This window comes from Parasteatoda tepidariorum, chromosome 9 (assembly GCF_043381705.1).
Source record: "Parasteatoda tepidariorum isolate YZ-2023 chromosome 9, CAS_Ptep_4.0, whole genome shotgun sequence".
NCBI lineage: Eukaryota > Metazoa > Arthropoda > Arachnida > Araneae > Theridiidae > Parasteatoda > Parasteatoda tepidariorum.
The window spans coordinates 22,153,532-22,177,956 of NC_092212.1; the positions used below are offsets into that span (position 1 = coordinate 22,153,532).

At 28.4% G+C, this 24,425-nt stretch overlaps 1 protein-coding gene across 1 annotated transcript in view; it reads right to left on the reverse strand.

The window, feature by feature from the left end:
- Positions 1–5,059: 5,059 nt before the first annotated feature.
- LOC107440959 (RNA-binding protein 47-like) overlaps positions 5,060–24,425 on the reverse strand; it is a 45,209-nt gene continuing 25,843 nt past the window's right edge. Inside the window, exons 2-9 of the mRNA XM_071185766.1 lie at positions 23,481–23,649; positions 21,817–21,922; positions 20,627–20,696; positions 15,284–15,388; positions 11,029–11,155; positions 8,451–8,591; positions 6,430–6,541; positions 5,060–5,504 (exon numbers count right to left, since the gene is read on the reverse strand). Of these exons, the coding sequence (XP_071041867.1) occupies positions 6,447–6,541; positions 8,451–8,591; positions 11,029–11,155; positions 15,284–15,388; positions 20,627–20,696; positions 21,817–21,922; positions 23,481–23,649 (813 nt within the window). The 3' untranslated portion in view covers positions 5,060–5,504; positions 6,430–6,446. The remainder of the gene's footprint in view (positions 5,505–6,429; positions 6,542–8,450; positions 8,592–11,028; positions 11,156–15,283; positions 15,389–20,626; positions 20,697–21,816; positions 21,923–23,480; positions 23,650–24,425) is intronic.

The window sequence follows — 24,425 nt, forward strand, 5'->3', positions numbered from 1 at the left end:
AAAAAAAAAAAAAAAAATGATTCAACAGTAAATGATTGTTAAGTTAGGGTGAGTAGCCAAATTTTTCAACAAAAAATAAGCACCTTTTAAGCACTCGAAAAATATTTTTAAGCACTTTGAAAAATATCATAATTAGACAGGGTTGGCAATTGATGGTTTTATTTACAGTGGCGAAGACGATGGCACGTTACAATCGATGAAATTAACAAGAGAAATGAAATTTTCTATCACTAATAGAGAAAAAAAATTTTTTCTCTATTATGTTTAGTTGGTCCCCGTAATCGGCAAAAATTCGAGAGATTTTTCGATTCTATTACAGAGGGCGAAAATGAAGTCTGAAATTGAGAATCTCTTGTAAAATGCAGCAGGGTTGCACACGAGAGTCAAAAATCCTTACCACAGAATCCAGCTTAGTACACGCAAGTGCGGACCCGCAAGTATTTCATCAAACATGTAAAACAAATGGTACTTTCAGTCACTGCAGACCGGTTGTACGCTGAAATAGATTAGGGTTGAATTAATTGTAAAAACGTTGAATAGGACAATGTCTTTTTGCATAATTTGTGGCGAAAATCAACACGGTAAAGAAAAGTTCAAAAGCACATTTTTATTTTTGGTAGAAAAAATGAAGGCAGTGTTTTCACAGGCATTAACATTAGAAGGCAACAATAGATTTTTGAAATAAAAATGAGAAAGAAAAAAAAACGTAACTGTGGAAGTAAAAACATTCTCTCTTCTTCCTTAAAAAATCGTTTGGTTTTTGTTGTTTTCATTATCTGAATAAATCATTCCGAATAACTTCTGGAAAACAATTTCGGTTTTCCCAAATTTTTTAAAGGTGAAGTCACCAAGACCTCACCCACACTTTTGTTTAAGTTGTATATCTAAAATGTTCGCAGTGTAGTTGATGCCACTCAAATTAAGTCAAGTAGTTGAAAAGATTGACAGGTGGCAACAACAAGGGGCGTTTTCAAAACCCTTGATGTCTCTTTTTAAAAGTAGCAAAATATAAGAAAAACAGGCGAGTTCCATTCTTAAGACTAATATCGAAATCGTTTGCGAAACACCCAAATTCAGTTTGAAACTATATTACTGCATAACATCATTGGTTGCTTGAGGCATCTTCATAAAAATGATGTTCATAATGGGTCCTTAGGAGTTGAAGATTTAATTGTTATCATTATTTTATAAGAAGTAAATGCTGCAAAAATCATCTAAAAATCCGATTTGCAATCTCTCTAATGGTAAATTCCGAATTCCATTTTCAAAAAAAATCTAAAATTTTAATGGAATTTTTTTTACGCAAGTCCCTTTTTAAAACCCCTGATATGCTGTAGCATTTATATTGTGATATTCAGTTTCACGGAAAATTCTGATCATTTGGTAAAACTATATTATTGAAGAAAAGCGGTCCAAGTTGTAAAAAATAATAATTAAATCAGAATTAAATTATGCCGATCAGCCACCTATCTAATGGTGCATTCCGAATTTTATTAAAAAGGGCTAAATTTTCGAATTTTAATTGAATTTTTTCTGACCAAATTTTGAAACCATTTAATGTTAGTCCATCTTTAAAAGCAGTGAAAAGGTATTACAGGGTGCGTAGCCGAATTATTCAAAAAAATATAAGCATCTTTTAAGCACTCAAAAAACATTTTTGAGCACTTTAAAAAATATCATAATTAAGCAGGGTTGGAAAGTTTTTGACAATTAACGGTTTTATCTTGTTTTAACCGTCATGCAGAAAAACAAAACAAATACCTTTTAGCCTTGTTTTTGACAATTGTCAAAAATCATGAAATTTTGAATCATGCAAAACGAATGTTGTTTTCATACGCTACGGACTGACAATACGCCGAAATAAGATTGGGGTTGAATTAATTGTGAAAGCGTTGAATAGAACAATTTGAACTGTATCTTTTAGCATAATTCGACGCGAAAATCAACATAGTAAAGGAAAAATCTCACTTTGAAATTATGGTATTCAGTTAAACGAAAAATTCTGATCATTTGGTAAAATATTTCTATTGTAAAGCGGCCTCAATAATAAAAAATAATAATTCTAGAAGCATTCGTCTTTTCATGATTTTATTTAAACAAGCAACCGAAAACTTAATGACTAGCAAATATAGCTATTAAAATAGCATGTGATATTGGCGATCATTTAATACATAAAATATTATTTCGTTCTAAAATAGAGCAACTATGAGAGTACTGTACCACAAATACAAATATCGTATGAAATATTTGTACTAATCATTGTAAAATTTACAACAAAAATAATTATATGTATTTAAGCTTTTTGTATTGATGCATTAAAATACCATTTGTTGAAATTTATATATTGTTTTCTTCTTATAACTAAGTTATACTGCATTTGAAACAATAGCAAGTATGACTTATTTTTTCATATTTTATTCGATTTGCTTACTAGTAATTTAAACATTAGACTAATGTAAATTCGATTGTACGCATGGTATTCGAATGCTCTTTTTTTAAAAAATAAAAAAATTGGCTTCTGATGAAATCTATTATTACCTCAAATAGTCTTAACTTTATTATTTAATTTAATTAAATGTACATTAATTGCTACTTTATTTTTAAGGAAACCTGATTAAAATTAAACAGTTATCTTATCTGCATGTGCGAAAATATTCGAAAATAAATAAAACAAAAAATGAAATTTCATAGTTTTTTTTTTAAATATTCTGAATTGAAATTTAAATCGTTTTCAATTCAGCAAAACTTTATTATTTAATATTGATGTAAAATACTACGTAAAATTAGAAGTAATTGCTTACTAAAATCCTTTTTAATAACAATTTGAAAATTAGTTTCAAAAATGATAAAAGAAAAGAAAGGAAAAAAAAGGTTTAAAAAAAAAAAAAAAAAAAAAAAAGAGAAAGTAAAGGTAATAAAATAAAAGTTATAAGAAAAAAAGGTAAAAATTTTCATTACTGAAGAAAATTTTTTTTCAAACGTTGCTAGTGCTGTCCTCTGGTATGTGATATTTGAAGAATATCTTTGAAAACATAAAATGCATCTTATCAGTTGAAGATACAAATATTTAAAGAAATATTAAAAGATTTTTAAAAAAAACTTAAAAGTTAGTGATGAAGTAAATTAAAATTAATCATGTCAGTTTTTGGATCAGTATAATAATTTAAAAATTTTACATTATTACCATTAATCAAGAATAAATATTCATGTTCCTCATGCAATAAATTTTTTTTTATATACACATTTAAAAAAAAAATTAATCAAATGGATAATATAAAATATTAAATTAATAATTTATATAAGCTCATTGTTTTATAAATAGATATATAGAGATATAAAAAATGCATACAAATACCAACTTCTTTTCAATAATAAATTTTATTTCAAAAAACATTTTTACAAATTTTTGTTGAAGGTTAACAATTAAGAACCAAGTAGAACTACAATATTAAATACAATAATAAAATAAAATAATTATTTAATTCCAGAAAGGAAATCAATATTATACTAATAACAATAGAAGATAAATAATTATGAAAAAAAGAATCAAACACAATACATTTTAGACAGTACATGTTAAAAAGTTTTTCATTAAGATTTTTTGCTGAATCATGTAAATTTTAACAATATAAATACTTGTTATTTACTTTCTAAAATATTGGTGAAAATCAACAAGCTTATATTCCATATAAATGAATACAATTAATAGGATAATTGTTTTTTACCATAGTAAAAAAAAATTGATAATAATAATAATAAAAGTAATTAAAGACACACAAGAAATGAGAAACATCAATTAATTGCAATAAAAATATGTAATTAAAATAATCACTAAATTGGTACAAAATACATTTAAAAAAATTTAATGTATTTAATAAATAAAAATTGTTTTATAATATTTGATAATTATTTAATAACATTTTTAGTAATTGTTAGAATGTTTGCCAGATAATAATTTTTAAATTTAAATCCATAAAGTATATCTAGTTTTTAAAATGTAAAAGATAGTGTAAAAACATGAATGCACAAAATCATGTAATGAATAAAATGTTTATAACATTTAGATTTAGATATTAATTTTTATACAGATGTTTATCATCTAAATATTCATTTTTTTTTACCAACAACTTCTAATGAATAATCATCACTTAATTACAGGATTTTTGTTATGTTTATTTTAGTGATTTAATAAAGACATATTAGCCTTTAAAAATAGCTATGTAAAATTATTCGAAATAAGAAAATAGGCAGAATAAAGCACATTAAAATAACTTAATAAAATACTTAAAAATTTTGATGAAATTGATTTGGTATAACTACATTTTGTATTTACTGAAACATCAATTTTCTTTATTTTATTTATAAAGAGTAAAAATATACAATATATTTTTAAATAAGTTACAATTATACTGATTAATTTAATATATTTTTGGAATTTATTATTAAAATATTCTAACGTCTAATAAATAATAAAAAAGTTATACTAAAATGTATTAATACAAAATTTTAGTGATTTTTAATCTTAAAATAAGTTTTAGGATATATTTTTATGGAATATTTTAATTATCACTTTGCAATCAATAAATTATTAAATGGACAATTCTGGTATCAAGAATTAAATTGATTGATTACTGCTTTAAATTAAGAAATTGCCAAAAATTGTAAATGATATTTGAAAATTATTAATGAAATAATAAAACAGACCAATATTAAAACCATGAGAAATCATAATATCATGTGATTAATTTCATGATTTAATTTAATTACAAATAATTTATTGTACTTGAAACATCTAATATGAGCTTCTAATTCATTTAAGTTACATAGTTATCAAATATATTTTTAGTAATTTGAAAAACGATTTAAATTTTACATATGATAAAAATTATTCTAATTTTACGTAATAATAATAATAATTTCATTAAGCAATAGTGATATAACAGATATATCAACTATTAGTAACACTTCAATATAAATAAAGAACAAGATAATTAAATGACACATAAAAATATTTATCAAACAATTCAACAGATTTCTTGTAATTAACAATAAGCAATAAAGAATACATTTTTTTATTTAAGTATTAAATGAGAGTAATAATATTAAAAAATTAAGTGATTCAAGAAAGATTTTAGATTAACAATCATAAAAAAAGAAATTCCCTTAAAAACATTTTTATGTTTATATACATTAAATTTAAGTTAATTCAATGCTTATAAACAAAATTGCCCAAGTTATTGAAATACATAATGATTTACTGATAGTAGCAAATGTTCATCTTAATTCACCCAAATTTGATTCTATTGAAATAGTTTTTTAAACACATAATTTCATTAAATATAATTTGGAATCATAAAATATTTTAGATTAAAAGTTTTACAAAATTTTGCTCACAGCACGTAAAAATTTGATTTTATGTTACACGAAAATCATTGTTCATAATTCACAAAAATTGTTTTCATCAGGATCTTCATATTATTTCCTGCAGCATTAATCAGTGCAATCTAGATGATTTATATAAGAAAAAAACATTTTCATAAATATTATTATAAACTGAGTACTAGAAAAAAGTTTGTAAATAGCCGATACTTTTTAAAATTATCGATGATATTTTGAAATGTTTATCTCATAATATATATATTTATAATACAAACCATGTGTTATGATAAATGTTGAATGTTTAATATTCATACCCGTATAATATATACGAAAGTGTGAAAGCCTTTTGAGGAAAATTTGTCTGCGCGGATTTTTTTCTGCTATTGCTAAAAATGAAAAAAAAATTCATTTGTATGATTTGTATGTAGTTTTTTCTACCAATGCAAAAGCAATTTAAAATTACCTATCGCGATTCCTATTACAAAGTATTTCGTATTTTTACGATTTATATCAAATATATCATGAATAATTTAACAATATATAATGCAAAATTTAACATGAATATTTAACAATATATAATATAAAATTTATCACGAATATTTAACAACACATATAATACAAATATTCAATATTTTAATAAATATAAACAAATTAAGGGCAAAAAAGTATATAATTTTTTTTTCAACATATAAAATTAGGAAAACTTACAAGAACAAAGTAAAACAGAGAAAAAAAGCAGTATAAGACAAAATATGCTTTTTTTCTAACATTAAAAAATTTAAGAAATTATTTAGTTATGCAAAAATTTAATCTTTTATACACGGATTAAAAATAGTTTCGACTTTAAAATTAAACATATATCTTTTTTCCAGAATTTCCAGTTATCTGAAAAATTTTCCTCACATTATGAGACATTTTTTTCATTTTTCAAGAAGTCTGAAAATTTTTCCCAACTATTTTATGCTATCCAAATTGCTAGACATATATACAACGCTTTTTTAGAATGTTTAATCAATAAACAAATGGTAATAATATTATGACTACTATTACCTTTCCTATGACCCATTTCAATAAAAAATTCTGTTATCATTTTTGGATTGAATATTTTCATTCACCAATGAAGCAGCTACAGCAAGTAAATTTAAAGGATCTGCATTAAGTCCTGAAACAAAATGAAGTTATAAAATGGAGAGAAATAAATGTGAAAATAGATTTGCAAAAATTGCTCAGAAATTCATTAAAATATTCGATTAATATTAAACTTATGTGTCTTGGTATATTCAGTCTCTTTAGAAATTGAATTTAAATTATACAGTGTGTGTAGCCAAATCTTTCAACAAAAAATAAGCACCTTTTAAGTACTTTTTAAGCACTCAAAAAATACTTTTAAGCACTATTTACATTAACAAAATGCAAAAAAAAATTTCATACGTGGCGAAAATCGACATGGTAACGGAAAAAAAATCTCATTTTAGAAAAGGGGGAAAAAAACACTGTTTAAAAACATCCAATGAAAAAAGCACCTTTAAAGGCTTTTTAAAAAACGAAAATCGAAAATAAGCACCTTTAAGTACTTTTAAAAAGGCTATGCACCATGTTATGGATTAAAATTTTACTATTTTATTTTACATTTAATTACTATTGATATTAAACATTGAATTTTGACCTCTGGAATAAAATGAAGTCTCTTTAGTCTTTCTGCTCCAACTGCTAAAATAAAATAAAAAATTGAGAAATTCACTAAAAAATTAAATTGATATTACAGAATGAATTTAAACTTATTAAAGTCTCTTTAGTCAAGAAAGACTACAAGTCAAACTGTGAAGAGAAAAAGGAAAAAATCGTTAATAATTTCACTTAACTGATTGATATTGATATCAAATATGGAAATTTAAGATCTTGAACAAAATAAAGTGGAGCCAAAAACACTAAACAAGCTGTAAATAGAAAATATTGGGTTTTGGGACAAAATTAAGTATCTATAACCGAAAATACTACAAGTCAAACAGTAGAAGAAAAAACTAATCATAAATTCACTATAATATTTCCATGATTTAAATATTAAATGCATAAAAAAGAAAATAAAGTTTAGAAATTCACTAAAAACTTTTAATACATATATCATATTAATACATCTTAAATCATCTTTGGAATTAACAGAGACGTTTTTAATTAATTTTATTTTTAAATCTTGTACTAATTCGCAATAAACATCAAATTTTGATCCCTTGAAAAAAATTAAGCCCTAAGCAATATCAATCGAAATGTTAAAAAAAAAAAAAAAAAAAATCTCTTACATGGTGCGTAGGCAAATTATTCAGCTATCTTTTACGCATTGGGACTTAAGAATCTAAACACGGAAAAGAAAAGAAAAATGCTTATTTAACGTTTTGAGAGATTTCGCAACTTTAATATCATCTGCATTATTTAATTGGCATAACACCCACCCCCTGAATCATTGTGATAGCAATTCCAGTGTCTGTAAGCACGATAATTAGACTTTAATAATTTAATTTAATAATTAATTCTTAAGTAATTAGGCTTTCCTTACTTTATTTCGAACCCTACATATTAACTCATGGAAATTTCAATATATTAACGCAATTTATTAACTTGGCATTTCTTTTCCAAACTGTATTCTTTCGACAATTAGTATGAATTTAGCCGCGGTGCCTCAAGGGATAAAGGTGACGTAACGCGACCCGCGGTGCCAAAGTGACCCAGGTTGACGCCAATTCTGTTACCTTCTTGCACTGACCATAGTGCTTATTTAAAATGTCCTCAGTGGTAGGCTAATCATGCGATAGAATTCCCTAGCTGTCGTGCTAATCGTGAGAGGTTTTTATGTTTATTGCTTCCTTGTAACGCAAATGAGGGTTTGTTCCATCGATAAAGTCCCCCACGACTGCTAGTTTGTCTCAAAGCTTGATTTCCTTGTTGTCTTCTGCGTTACGTTCAAAGGTACGAGGTCACATAGTTTAACATCGATTGTCGTATAATCAGAATTGGATCGGCTGATCAACGCCGGTTATAACATAAAAACGAGTATGAATTTTAAAAGAAAAACTTACTCAGATTAGAAGTTGATAAGGGTCCAGGGCTCTGCATAAGCGGTAGTGCAGTCTTAACTTTAGCTTCAAAATCATCCTGTGACCATATAGATCGTTTTCTGTCCATTTGTTCAAGAGAATTGTATTTCAGAGCATTACATCCTGTAAAAAACAATAAGCCATAACAAATCAGAGAAATATTAGTAAAGACCTTTACAGACGTTTTGCAAATATTCTTCACAAAATTTTATAAATTTCTGAATATAAGATCTCGTTTTTGAGTGCAAAATCAAAATAACTAGAAATCTGTTTTTCTGAAAGATCCCTTTTTGTGAAAAATCTATTCATAATCGTTTGAATCTAAAATTAGCGTCGAATCGGGGTTTTCTTCCATGATTCTGTTTTTACATAAGTTTAGAAAAAAGAGAAATAACCATATCTTACAAAGAATCATAAACTTAAGAACAATAAATACTAGTTGGTAGGGCGTTGGGCTAATGTCCAATAGGTAGTGAGTTTGATCCCCACTGGCCGAAGACACCCCGTGTAGTAAATGGTAACTGGTGTACGTTAAATCTATCGTGTCACGAAGTCCTCTATGTTTCCACAACAAATCATACCTCTGGGGGTACTGAATTGGAGATTGATCGCTCTTTGGTACAGGTCAAAACTACGATTTGAGGCGGAATGAATGGGTCTGCTTCATAAACGGGCGGTGACGTGTGTGTGGCAGAAATCATATTCTTGGCCAGAGATGGCACCAAGGGAAAACAAGAATAGCACTGTCTGCCTTAAGTACGCTTAATTTCACCAAGCAGGCTGCTGAATTGGCAAAGTTGCATTAGAAACAACAATAACAATGAACGTTATAATTACGTTACTTTTTTAAATTACTGAATTTTATTAAGGGTCCATTTGACGAAATGAAAATACCGTGTAAAGTATATTACTCCGATTTTGAGACTTAATAGTAATTTTTTCTAATTCTTAATTAATGAAAATTAAATTAAGTTTCTTGAGACATTTTTACCCCCTTAAACACTTAAAGACATTTACGCCCTTTCATCAAACAAAAGTTAAATTCGATAAATCATAATTTTTATAATAAAATTTGTGAAGGTTAATTCATTACTACGATTACAAATTTGGAGAGAAAGTAGGGCATATCAAAAAGGTTAAGAATTGCACAGCAACCCTAGGCTGAAAATGTTATCATACACCGCAAATGGAGCTTTTATTTTTGGACTGGCTCCTCGTGCGCATTCGAACATGTACTTTTATTTTACTAAATTATCCAAATTTTTAGGTGATTTTATTTTCTAGTTACTATCGTCAAAAATTGTATTTAAAGAAGCACATAAATAGCTTTTCTATCCTTATTTTAATACTTGGCGACGTGACAAGTTAATCGCCAAATCAAATAATGATATAATTAAATATCTGTTTTTGGGATTTTTTTGAATGCTAGCAAAAATGCTTTACTCTTTTCTCCAAGTTTGTAACTGACTTACTTAATCATTCTCTACAGATTATAATAGTACGGAGGAAACATTAAATATTCTGGGACAAAAACGTTGCAATTAATAATGGAGAAGACGCATTTACGTTTAATGGAGAAGAAAACCACGAAAAACCTCCCACGATTAGCCCGATGACTAGGAGATTCCAACCCTCAAACTTCTGTCTACTACTGAGGAGTTTTAGGTCACTACTGTGGTTGATTGAGCCGGAAGCAAAATTCGTATCGACCGACTAACGCTGAGATTTGAACCTGGGTCACTTCATTCCAAACTTAGAATTACTATTTCTAACATTTGTAAAATCTTATTCAGTACCTCACTTACAAACGTGAAAGAAAGGTTGCGTACGTCATACGAATTCTGAATTTCATAGCTACCCATGATCAGATATGTTATACTACGCCGCTAGGGGCGCATCGCTTTGGCTGTCCAAGAAAATTTGTTTCTGGTCATATTTGATAGCAATTTTTTATAATAATTAGTGAAAAGCATAAAATTACGACAGTGTCAACAGTAAAATACTGGTTAAAATGCGCACGAACAACCTCACTTACAAACTTGAAAGAGAGGTTGGGTACGTCATAAGAATTGAGAACTTAATAGCTTCCCATGATCAGATATGTTATCCTACGCCACTAGGGGCGCATCGCCTTTATAACTGGCTGTCCAAGAAAAAAAATTTCTGGTCATATTTGATATTAATTTTTTTTATAATAATTACTGAATAACATAAAATTACGACAATGTCAACAGTAAAATACTGGTTAAAATGCGTACGATAAATGCGTCTAGCGGCGTATGACCTTTCCGACTATGGGTTGCTATGCAACTCTCGATTCGCAACCCTCCCTCAGTTGGCCTCACGGCAAGGGGACTTAAACCTATGACCCGACTTCCAGTAAGGATATTTTACATTAGCACTGTGGTCGGTGCAAGCCAGGTGCAGAATTCGTATCGATCAGTAAAAGCTGGGTTTCGAATCTGGGACAGCTGATTTGGAGGCAAGCGCTCTATCCCCTGCGCCACCGCGACTCTGTAAAGGAGTTTGTATGTAACGTAAGTTAAACATCTTTGCTTACCACTATCGATGAATCCTAATTTCGTCAGAACAAATAAAGCAGAGCAACACTGAGCTTCGCTTGGTGAAAAGAAATATCCAGGAGGTGTAAATTGCTTCTCCACATATGGTATATTTGGTATATACACCTTTTAAAACAAGAACAAATATAAATAATAACAATGTAATAGAAGATGTGGGTGAATAAATGATCCAAGTGACATCACCGTGACTTTGAGTTAATTTGCATTAAAATATGTATGATTACAGAGAATGAAAACTAAGCATAGTCATTATTTCTTGATCGCTATTTTCCAATATGCGAAATCTATAAATCATTTATTTAACACGTTTCCGTCACTTTCTTGGTCAGGGGTCTGTCTAGACATTTTGTGAAAGGTGCTGATTTTGTAAAATTGTGAAAAAACTATTCACAATTTGTGAATATAATATAAGCGTTAAGTCACATTCTTTCAACCAAGGTTCTGCTTTTGTGAATTTGTGCAAATAGGGTCCTGTTATTGCAAAGATTGCTAAAAAAAACCTTTTCAAATTGTAAATAGATACGAGATTCTGCTCAATAATTTCTGTTACTAAATTACAGATGCAACATACAAATATTTGGTATTTAGCCTATACTGATCAACACAGAATATTCATTTCGGACGAATAATGGAAACAAAAACATACATTTTTAATAATATTTTAATTGACATATTTTAAATAACGCAAGTTAGTAATGTAACACTTTTAATCTGTTACGCATTAAGTAAACGTAAACAATTCGAAAATTTATAATATTTTATTCAAAAAATTGCCAGAAATTGATTTTTATTTACATAATATTCTATTAATTAATTTTCTGAATAAATATAAATTGATCAATCATTAATTCACAAAACAAACTATGATTTAATATTAATAAGAACGCGTTTACGATGTTTGTAAAAGTAGAAATATTTTCTTAGAATACTACATTTGGAATTTAAACTTAGGGAAACTTAGTGTGTCTCAAACCACCTTTCTCTCCCCCCCCCCCGGGGGAGGGTTTCTCCCATTAACAAAACAATAATGAAGATAAACAAATTTGTGAAGGGTCCGATAAAAAGATAATTTATTTCGTGAAAGGTCCGTTTTTAAGAAAAGATATTTTGTGAAGGGTTCTTCCCAAATTTCTTCTAAACAGACCCCTGTTGGCGTTTTAATTTGCTGCTAAAAGACAGGTTGTTTTTAATGTAATTCGTCAGCTGCTTCTTGTCAAGTGCACTTGAATCGTTCTTTCACTCAGGGAGTGTCACTTAGATCCGTCATCTATTGAGGTCCACGAAACTAAGAGATTTTGCAAATAAAGGGATGTTGTATAGTCTAGTAAAGAAAACTAAAATAAGGACTTTCATGATAAATCTTTATTATTTCAAAAAATGTCACTTTAAACAACTGAGCTCGTTAATTCTTATATCATATTTCAAATATCTATAAACAGTAGTAGAGAAGAAAAAAACTCAAGCGTAGCAGAAAAAAATATACTTTAGTTCTTTAAGTTAGCCATCTAGGAAAATGAATCTATAGTGCCAGTTTAGGAAAATGAATCTATTATATCAGTTTGAAAATTTCACGTAATCCGGAGGTCATAATAGAACATCGAAATAACAGAAAGCTTACTACTTCTAATTATTATCGAACATGCAATATTTGTTGGGTGTATTTTCAGAATCCTAGTGAAAAAATAAACACAAGGGTCGTAAAATAATACAGGGTGCGTAGCCGAATTATTCAATAAGAAATAAGCACTTTCAGGTTGCGTAGCCAAATTATTCAACAAAAAATAAGCACTTTCAGGGTGCGTAACTAAATTATTCAACAAAAAATAAGCACCTTTTGAGCACTTTTCAAGCACTCAAAAAATATTTTTAAGCACTTCAAAAAAATCTAATTAGGCAGAGTTGGAAATTTTTTGACAATCGATGGCTTTATTTTGTTTTAACCGTCATGCAAAAAAAAAAAAATCTTTTGGCATTGTTTTTGACAATTGTCAAAAATCATGAAATTTTGAATCATGTAAAACGAATGGCGTTTTCATACGCTGCGGACTGACTATACGCCGAAATAACATAGTTATAGACAAACTTTCTTACACATCTCTAAAGTAAACAACAATTGAATATTTTTTAAATGAAAGTGCAAAAAGTGTCTATAGAATAAATATGGAATAGTATATAAGGTACGTAAAGAGCATTTTTCTTTATTCTATTATCGATAACATGCGATTTTCGATAATTCGAATTTTCGGTATCTCGAATTTTTTCACCTCTCCCATCAAGTTCGAGATATCGAGGTTTGACTGTAAAAGAAAAATCGCATTTGAAAAAGGGAAAATTAAGCACTTTTTAAAAACACCTAATGAAAAAAAAAGCACCTTTAAGGGCTTTTAAAAAAACGAAAATAAGCACCTTTAAGCACTTTTTAAAAACGCTACGCACCCTGGAATATTTAAGGTTGTTTTTCGAAGGCTCCGTCGTAATATGAAATGGCTTTTTCGCGCGAATAATATGCTATTTTTATTATGCTATTTTTATAACTACTGTGAGTTTGCAACTCTTATTAATGAGACTGTCAGGTCAAGTTTAGCCTATCTAAGGCCAGCTCTGTCAACGCTTATTTTGAAAGTGACGCAAAACGTCAATATAGAGGAAAGGGATATTAATGGTCTTTCCTTAAGGTTATTTTCGACTAAGTCTACGGAAAAAAGTGGTCATAAATAGGGTGGTCGCTACACAGAGGTGGTCTTTCTTGGAGGTTTCACTTCACTACTAAGCAAGAGTCTCAAAACACAATGATCAGGTGTGAGCCAAACGGATTCAAAATACACCGGAAAAAGTAACCCGGAAGTATAGGCAATAAAGAGCTTGCAGTACACCCTAGTGTAGAAAACACCATCTATAAACGAAAAAATATATCGTTCGTCCTGTATTTTTGCAGTCAATCCTAATTCTATAAGAAAACGAATGCTAATTTATGGTATTAATTGGTTATTTTGTGCCAATTCAAAACAACATTGTAAAATTATTTAGGAGTAATTTGTATACATATAAAAATCAACAACAGTTTTATTTTATTTGAAAATGCAATTAGAATTCAATTAAATAAAAAAAAATTCGAATTAGTATTATTAATAATTTAACTAGTTCAAAACAGAAAGAGAAGCCTTCAACAACGGTTTTAAGGACAAAGAAATTGTACTTTGAAAATAGTACTTATTGATAAAAATAAGAATATTATATTTTGTCTAAAGTAAGAACTCCCCTAACCATTAGTCTGGACTTAGCGGTGCCCAGTAACTTTTTTTTTTTTCTTTCCTCCAAGTCCTGGGCATGTACCTAGGTTATGAAATACCCTTAACCATATAGCCCAAGACTTGGCCACTAATCCAGCTCCACTCCAGCCTATATAACATGATATTTAATTTTTTTTTTTTTTTTTACTGAAAGTGTGGAATTTAAAAAGAAATAAGACGAACAAAAAAATATACATGTGAAATAGGAAATTATTGAAAAGAAATGAATCAAATAAATTAATAAGAAGGAAAGAAAAAAAAATAGCGTTAAAAAAAAAAACTAATAGAGATGAAAGTATTACTAGATATAGAGAAATCTTAATAAACAAATGTATATATATCTTTTTAGTAGGGATGTGTATAGACTTGATTGGATTGACGTAGCTCTTTTAGTTCGTGCAAGTAAGTTGTAACTATTTTAACTAGTAAGTACAGTAAACAGTAACTATTTTAAGTAGGGATGTCACTGTTTAGGGCAGCTTTTGGCTCGGATAAACGAGAGGGTGATTTAGGTTTGAAACCACTAGATGGCGCCACGAGATATCAACAAAACTTAAGAATTGAATAAAAAAGAATCTTTCTTCTGTTTAGCTCGGAGTAGAATGTTTTAGAAAGGAACGAAGCTTTTTTTGACGATGCGATTTACTATTATTTCTTTACACTTCATTTTATGTTTATGTTGAGGCATAATTATGTGTTCAAATAAATTTGTTTTATGCCAAGAAAAGTTTAGTGTGAAAATTATTTCACGTTATGGAAATTAAAAGAAAAAAGAACTTGCAAGTTTTACTGGATAGGTATCTTTTTTTCCCGATCTATTGTGTTAGCCCTAGAGTGAATAGAAGCTACCCTATCTGAAATGCGCTATTCTTGTTCCCATAGCAACAGACGGCCTCAGACTTTGTGGCGAGGGGAGTTCTAACCCTAGACAAACTATACTTACTTTCACACTGTGTGTGGCAAATGGATTACTCACAGAAGCTTCGGTAACATGATGATTGTAAACTGGCATTCCCCAGCCGTTAGATAAACAGATATCTGACAACATCTAAATAATAATGAGTAACAGCAACCATAATTATTATTCATATTTCTTTTGCAGAATTAATACTTTTTATTTCGGAATTTGCAGCAATTAGAAATAAGAGCAGTAAATGTTTCTTTTTTTTTTTTAGTTACCTCATTAAAATGCTTCAACCCTTCGCCATTTTGGAATTTATGGTAAATTTTTAATTTACGTTTTCTTGAACTTTTAAAGATGCATTATTAATAGACAGCACATGCTATTTTTTGTACTTAAACTTTTGATGATGCATTATTAATCGACAGCACATATTTCGTGTACTTAAACTGATGCATTATTAATAGACAGCACATGATATTTTCTGTACTTAAACTTTTAATGATGCATTAATAGACAGCACATGATATTTTTTGTACTTAAACTTTTAATGATGCATTATTAATAAACAGCACATGATATTTTTTGTACTTAAACTTTTAATGATGCATTATTAATAGACAGCACAAACACCTTTTTCAACAGGTAGAAAATAAGGAGGTTAGACGAGGAGAAATAACGTTATATAAATTTCAGAACTTCAATAAAATTTCTTCAAAGCTTAAAAGAAACAAATTAAAGCGATTTGTGGCTTTGGGTAATTTAAAACTAACGTTCCTCAATTTATTTTAAAACCTAATTTTATTGTAGTTTACCGATTTGGATAATCCTGAAAAATTCCTTTTATGTTAATTGCATAAAAACAAAGATAATTATTCAAAATCTAATAGGCAACTGCATACCTCTCAAAATCTGTTAATTGCAGAATTGTTTTGGTATAATTTTGCAAGAAAAAATGAATAGAGAATTTAAAATACCGCATGCTTTCTATCTCTAATTTTTATTGGGTTGTGACAGGGAGCATAGCTAAATCTCTCAACAAAAAATAAGCACCTTTAAAATACTTCTTAAGCACTCAAAAAAATATTTAAGCACTATGTACATTAAGAAAATGCAAAATAATTTTTACATGATCATGATGAAATAACGAGTTTCTGACCAAGAACTCTTTTCTTGATTATATTAGCCACCATGAAAAGATCGACAGATTTTTCGATTTCAGAGGGTGGAAAATGAAGCCTAAAATTGAGAATATTTTGCAAAATGCAGCAGAGGTGCACATGAGAATGCAAGAATCTCACCGAACTGAGCTCAGTATACGCACATGCGGACCCGCAAGTATTTCATTGAACATGTAAAATGATTGGGACACGTACTTTCACATGTACGGACCGACAGTAAGCCGAAATAGATTGATTGTGGTTGAATGAATTGTTAAAACGTTGAATAGAACAATGTGAAAAGCACGCTTTTGCATAATACGTGGCGAAACTCGACATTGTAAAGAAAAGAACTCATTTTCGAAAAGGGAAAATTAAACACTTAAAAACACACTCCCCCTCCCCCAAAAAAAGCGCCTTTAAAGGTTTTTAAAAAACGAAAATAAGCACCTTTAAGCACTTTTTAAAAACGCTATGCTCCATGTGTGACCTTGTGTTCAGCGTGCGAAAAATAGTGTCAAATAGAGTAAATATCCATCAGTTTATTTGTGAAAATTAAATTAAGAAGATTAAAAAAATATTTTGACAGTTGAAATCGGAGAAAAAGGATTATTAAAAACCAAGAATTTCATCTTTTAAATATGCTTATTGAATTAAGCAGGATTTAGTGTGTCTGTATTTCCAATTAAAGCTTTAAAACTGAATAAGTAACAGATTCCAAAACACATAATTGCAGAGATGAAAACCTGGTAACAATAATTTCCAGTTTTTTTTCCCCTCAATTTAGTTGTTATTTTCTTATACATGGAGATTAAAATAACTAGCAGCACTAAAACAAAAAATAAATCATTTTACGCGATTTCATAATTTATTGACAGTTACGAGTTCATTTTCATAAAAGTATAGAAATTAGCTAACATCTGTTTTCTTTTCTTCCTCCCCCCCCTCAATGATAGCTGGTCGAGTAATTTAAACTGGTCGTTTTATGGCTTTACAAAAATCACTCAACTCTGACGTATACCTTATAAAGATATGAAATTCCCCAAATATTGTTTTCCAACTACAGCACTCATTAGAAGACAGTACAGAATCTGTATTGGTACATGAGTTACCTCTCCAAAATATCAAATTTTAATTACTGGAATAATAATGCACAGAATGTATTTATTCAAATGTAAGCCACAAAATAAAATCCCAATGGACTTGTTTTTTTTCCTTCTTTTTTTTCAAATTAACATTTACATAATAGATTACTGTTACTTCACTGTTACTGACACTGTTACTTCTCTGGTTTTCTTTACTCATAAGAGTAATGAGAAGTCTTAAATAGCGACACAAGAATAATTTTGGGAATTATAGACTAGTAGGTTCCAAAAGATGGAGCCATTAAATAAAACTGTTTGACAAATATAAAACTAAGAAGCGCCCATAGATGGCGCCATAAAAATACTTTCAAATTATTTTTTTTATTCTCAAACTAAGCTTTCGTTAACTAAAATTAGAATTTTTCTTATGAAAGTTTACCCGTGTTAAGTCAAATAAAGAAGATATATTCGAGCATTTTTAGCTAGAAATTATTGAAAAAAAGTGTTTTTAAGAAATTTCTAAGAAATATGACGTGCTGCCATCTATTATGTGCTGCCATAATGAATCAAACTCTCTTTAAAAATTTATAATGCACTTGAAATAAATTTGCATTCAAATATGCAGAAATTAAAAGAACAATTACACAAAAAAAAAATATTAACTAAATATTAAACTTACTTAAAACAAAACAAATAGTAAAATCATTTTTCTTTTTAGGTATATGATTTATATTTTAATAGCATATTTTAAAAAAATTAGTAATATCATTTATTTAATATCCAATGCATACTTTTGTTTGAAATATTAATGTATGAACAATAATTTTGTCACTAAAACAATATTTATTGGAGTGTTTGAGAACAACATATTTTTTTAAAATTAGAAACGATTTATTTTTACACAAATTATTAATTAGTTTTTTTTATTACAATCGAAATTCACAATATAAGATCAAAAAAATGAATGAGGAAATTCGTAATGAAAAAATATTGTTTACGATTCATTTAAAAAACAGAAGAAATTAAATTTATAAACAATATTTATTATATGAAATTAAAGGGCCTATGTATGCAACATTAATTAATAAAAAAAGGAGTTATAAAATATGGGAGTACATAAGAAAGATAATTTAAGTATGAAATTCGTAACGTATTGTTTGCTATTTCTTTAAAAAATTATGAAATTAAATTAATAAAAAATATTTATCACATGAAATTAAAGTGCCCGACTATAAAAGTTAAATAATAAAAAAAAATAATCTAGTTTGACTGTAATAAAATACAGGAATTTATTCTGATAAGTCTTAATACACCAAATGTCTGAACGAATTTAAGATTAAAGAATACATTTTGGAACTAGTTGTTAAAACATAAGCATAAGGCTAAAGCTTATTGATGTATTCAGAAACATAGAGTTTTCTTTGCAGCGCGATAAAAATACTCTTTAAAATAACTCTCCAGATAAATTGTTAATCAGTACCATCGTACTTGCAATAATATCGCAAGTATTAACGATATTATCGTGTGAATAAATTTATTCTATTTAGGTAATGGAAATATCGGCAAATATAAAAATTATATTAGTCAATTGAAAACATCGATATTTCCTGACAATACAGCGTGATATTAAAATCTTGAATTATAAGAGTGTATCAACTTATTCTAATTTAAATTTTAGAAATGAGAATTTAAATTAATTCAAATAAATAAAACTTTTAAAATAATCAATTAAAAAATAAAGTGGATTTTAAAGAAATTAAAAAAAGACTGTGTCCGACTGTATTGGATGGGCTGCCAACCATTCTCTATTCACAAGCGCTATCCCATTACTGCACGGTGCGGGAGCTTTTGCCTGCTCCGTTTCCGACCTGGGCCGGTTCGCTCCGCCTTAGACGACCTGGTAATTCCGGACTCCTCCGGTTCCACCATATCGACATCGTGCTTAATGCGGACGCCTGATCAACATAGGCGAGCGGAGGACAGAACTCCCAACCTCAAGCCGTCCAACAGCCTAGACCTCCAAGTAGCTGGATTACAAGACCACGCCACCGGTCCCGGTCGACAGTTGAACATTTCGGAAGCTTTAAAAGCTTTCCATCTGAATTTTTGTTCAAGTACTGCCATCTGCTGGGTAGAAATGGAGTTATTATTATGAAACTAAAATTATATATCTAGAAATTATTACATATAGTAGTGTTCGTGTGCTTCTGGTTTCTTTTCTTTTTTTTTTGAAATACTGATAGGATCTCATTTTTCGACAAAATTCAATTTTTATTGGAAACTTATAAGTCATATTTAATTTTTTTTAGCTTATTACTTAAAGTACAATTTTGATAGACTAACTAATAAAACTTATTTTTTACATCTTTACCTAATTTCAAAAATTATAATTAATAAGGTTAAAATATATACCTCAAGCAATGAAATAAATATAATAATAATAAGGAAGTATAGGCTAGATATAAAAAAAATTTAATAATGAATACAATTTAAAATAATACTCATCTTGAGACTTAATAGTCATTAATTTTACAACATTAGCTTGGTTTATAAAAACAGTATTTTTTTAAATAATTTTAGGGGAAGGGGAGGAATGCATTCGTCATCTCGCGAAATATGATAAAATCCTAAATTCTGGATATGAAAAAATCCTAAATCCTGAAAAGTACGTCAAAATGATTTTTTTTTTTGTGAACAAATCTTGTTTTCTTTTATAATAAAAAAATAAGCTTGATGTAAAATTTAAAAACTAAAATGATTGCTAAAATAGGGAAATTTAATTTTAATTTTATCTTCATAGATAACCACTTTCTAATGATAGATATAGTATAACCACCTGCACTCGGCAGGCAGTGAACGTAGTACCCCCCGCCCCAAATTTCAATTTAAAAAAAAAACAAAAAAAAAACAATGCAAGTAGTACAAAAACCCATGAAAGAGTCCGTACTGAAATCAATACAAATAACGGAAAAGCTCCAGTTCTGGACATTCTATATTATATTTTTTAACAGATTAATTTAAATCATCTATCAAAATAATAATAAAGTTACAATAACGATTTCAATATTAATTGATTAGTTAAATTAATGATAGTTTTATTATTGTTGTTAATTGTTAATAGTTATTTTTCTTCAACAAACCTGCACAGGATTACTGGTTAACGGGCGAGTTTGTTGAGCTGGAAATTGAAAATCGAACGGTCCAGTGTTCCTAAAAAAAGTAAAATAATATTTCGGTTCAGGAAAAAAATTTATGTATTTAAATTATATCAACAAATGAAAACAAATTCAAAACCGTATTTTAAAAAGAATACATTTTTTTTCCTATTAATTTTGCTTCCAAAATATTTTTAAAAGTGAAAAAAATCTTATTCTGATTATAAGTTGTAAAAAAATTATAACAGAAAATTCTGTTTTTTAAGAGATTAATTGAAATTCGATTTTAACGGAAAAACAGCCAGAATTAACCTGAGCCAAATAACCAATAATTAGCGAACTTTAAAAAATGAAAATAATCGAGATGTGATTCAAATCGCATTAATACAAATCATCATATGTAATTCATTGACATCTTTAAAAATCACCAACAATTCGATTAATAATTCTCATAGAATTAAAGTTCGCTATAATAAGAAGAACAATCACAATATTAGTTTAATAAAAAAAGAAAACAATTTTTCTTTGACAGAAATGTAAAAAGATTGATTTTAAAATTAAAAGCGTTAATTAAATAAAATTTATAAAAAATTTTTTTTAAAAAAAACGGCATTAATTCCGTTATATTGTGAGAACTACGAGTCCTAGAACATAGGACATTCAACCTTCAGTCCTCTTTTTTTATTACAAAAAGTGAATTCCTATTTTTAAAAAAATAAAAATCTCTAATTTATATTTTCAGTCTTCTGCACTCTTACCTAATACCTCCTCAAAAGTGACAGCAATCTCAACTGACATCATCATAATTCTTTAAAATTTACCCTCGCATAGTGTGTTTCTTGCAAAAGAATTTTTCAATTTTTGTTTGATTTCTTTTTGTTTTTCACATTTTATTTATTTTTTCTGTTTAAAGATTAGTTTATTTTTGCCTATTAAAATCTATAGCCCACCCTTTTTTTTATTATCGAAAATTAAGTGTCCCAGAGGACGAAGTTATGGCGGCCTCTGGGACGCGAAATAACTGTTTTTTTTTTTTTTTTTTTTCCGCGTCTCCTCAACGATTTCTGGCGTAATTCTCGCGCTGCAGCACGTAAGCGAGAGAGAACTAAGTAAGTTTCAGAGCTTAATTAATAATTTTATTAATTTCAGGGTAATATTTTTTGAACTTTTCCTACCTGGTATCATTCGCATTATTTCTATCATACGCTGTTGTTGTTCGCTTATTAAATGGATAAAGCTTGGCCCAAGTAACTTCTACAATCCATCCATTCCACACAAGACCTAAAAAATAATAAAATAAAAATGAAAATTTTATACAAGAATTTATAGTCGACAATTAAGAAAAGGTTTTTACTTCAACTAGTTTTTTTTTAAACATTTGTATTGTTTAATTATGCTTTTGTAATGAAACCTTAAAGGCATATTTTTTGGTACATTATAAAAAATTGTAAGTAAAAATATACGGGGGCAATAAAGTTTGAAATTAATATCAGGGGGCTGTCCAGACATTTTGTGAAAGGTCCGTTTTTGTAAAATTGTGAAAAACTTACTCGTAATTTGTGAATATAAAATAAACGCTAAGTCACATTCTTTCAACCAGGGTCCTGCTTTTGTGAATTTGTGTAAATAGGGTCCTGTTATTGCGAAAAGCTTTTTCAAGTAGTTTTTAATTTGCAAGGATAATCAAGATTATGCTCAACGCTGCAAAATTAATCATTTCGGACGAATAAAGGAAGAAGCGTCTGCGAAGACAAAACTTAGTTCGTTTACATCTGTCTTTCTCTCCCCCCCCCCTGGGAAGGGTTTATTCGATTAACAAAACAATAATTAAAATAAACAAATTTGTAAAGGGTCCGATTAAAAGATAAATTATTTTGTGAAGGGTCCGTTTTTAAGTTAAAATATTTTGTGAAGGGTCCGTTTTTATGAAAAGATATATTGCGAAGGGTCCGTTAACGTACCCAAATTTCTTCTAAACAGACCCCTGGTGCCCGTGATGTGTATTTTTTACCCTTATATTCCCGGCCAAGAATAGAAATATTTAGCGATATCGTCGTAAGAGGTTTTAGATGTCCGACGCACCCCCCCCCGACCGTTAAAAAGTACAAAAGTTCGACCGTTGAAAATTTTAAAAAATCATTATATAAAAATAGATCTCTTCGTTTCTCAAGAGGGAGATTGCAACGCATTATTTTGTTGTTGTTGTTGTTGATATAGGCATATTTGTTTAGCTTTAAAAATACTCAGTAATAAATCAAGTTTTTGTTTCAAATATTTGTGGTAAACATTCTTTGACTACAAACGTATTATTTATTTATTTTATTGATATAGACATATTTGTTTAGCTTTAAAAATACTCAGTAATAAATCAAGTTTTTGTTTCAAATACTTGTGTTAATCATTCTTTGACTATAAACGTATTATTTATTTATTTTGTTGATATAGGCATCTTTGTTTAGCTTTAAAAATACTCACTAATAAATCAAGTTTTTGTTTCAAATATTTGTAGTAATAATTTTTTGACAACAAACGTATTATTTATTTATTTTGTTGATATCGGCATATATGTTTAGCTTTTAAAATATTCAGTAATAAATCAAGTTTTTGTTTCATATATTTTCAGTAATCATTCTATGACTGCAAACGCTAATGTACTAGGAATTTACAAAACTACTACAATCAATGCCTCCATAAAACTTGGAAACCTTGCTTCTTCTATAAAACTGGTACCGTGACCAGCATGCGAACCAGGGTTATTGTGAACACAACGCAATGTACTAACCACAGCTATTATTTAATATGAAAATTAATTAACTGGAGTTGACGCCAGTAGACTTACCGTTTACTTTTGCTAAAACACATTCGGCATCCCTACGAATGAAATAATGAATGAAGGCGGAATTTTTTATCCTTCTGATTCGTTCAATACCAAAGACACCATTTGCCGAAAATATTTCAAACAAAACTTCATTTTTAACCTTAGCAGGGATGCTTTTAACATACAGAATCTGAAAGCAAAACACAATTATCAGACATACAGTATTAATAAGTTTCACATTATTAATGCAGAAAAAACATAAGTTTATAGAAGTATTTCAGTTCACGTGATCTACCCATATATTTTATCCCAGAAGCCATCCCTTCTAAATTTTTTTTTCGACGTCAGAACGTAGCCTTAAAGAAAAATTAAACGGACTTTTCACAAAATACTTTACCTTAAAAACCAGGGTTGGCAGGTTTTTGACATGTGACAGTTTTTGACGGTTTAAACCATGGTTTAAACCGTCACGTCAAAAACCTCACTGTCAAAAATGTCGAAAATGTCAAAAACCTATATTCATATGTGAAATTTAATTAATACATAAAATTTATATATTTTTTATAAAGGATAGTGTTTCTAAATATGTTCTAGAAAAAATAAATTTAAAATTTTGAAGAAACACTTATATTTTGAATAGTAACCAAAATCTTGTACTTTTGAAAGCTCACATCTTTTGCAATATTATGCATTCATTTTCATGTGTTATTGAAAATCTGCAGTGATATTATTAAGAAATTTATTTATAACCAAATTTAGTGTATAGTATAGATTATACTAAAAATTAGACATTTTTAAAGATAAACATTAGCAGTTTTGTACATTAGACATCTTTTTAACATAAGACAATACAAATTTAGGTGCTTTCTGTTAAATACACAGAGTAGTTAGTGTCGATTTACAGTATATTCAGCCTATTCATTTACTATGCTGAAAATTTAGTTTATCCAAATACTTGTGAATTTC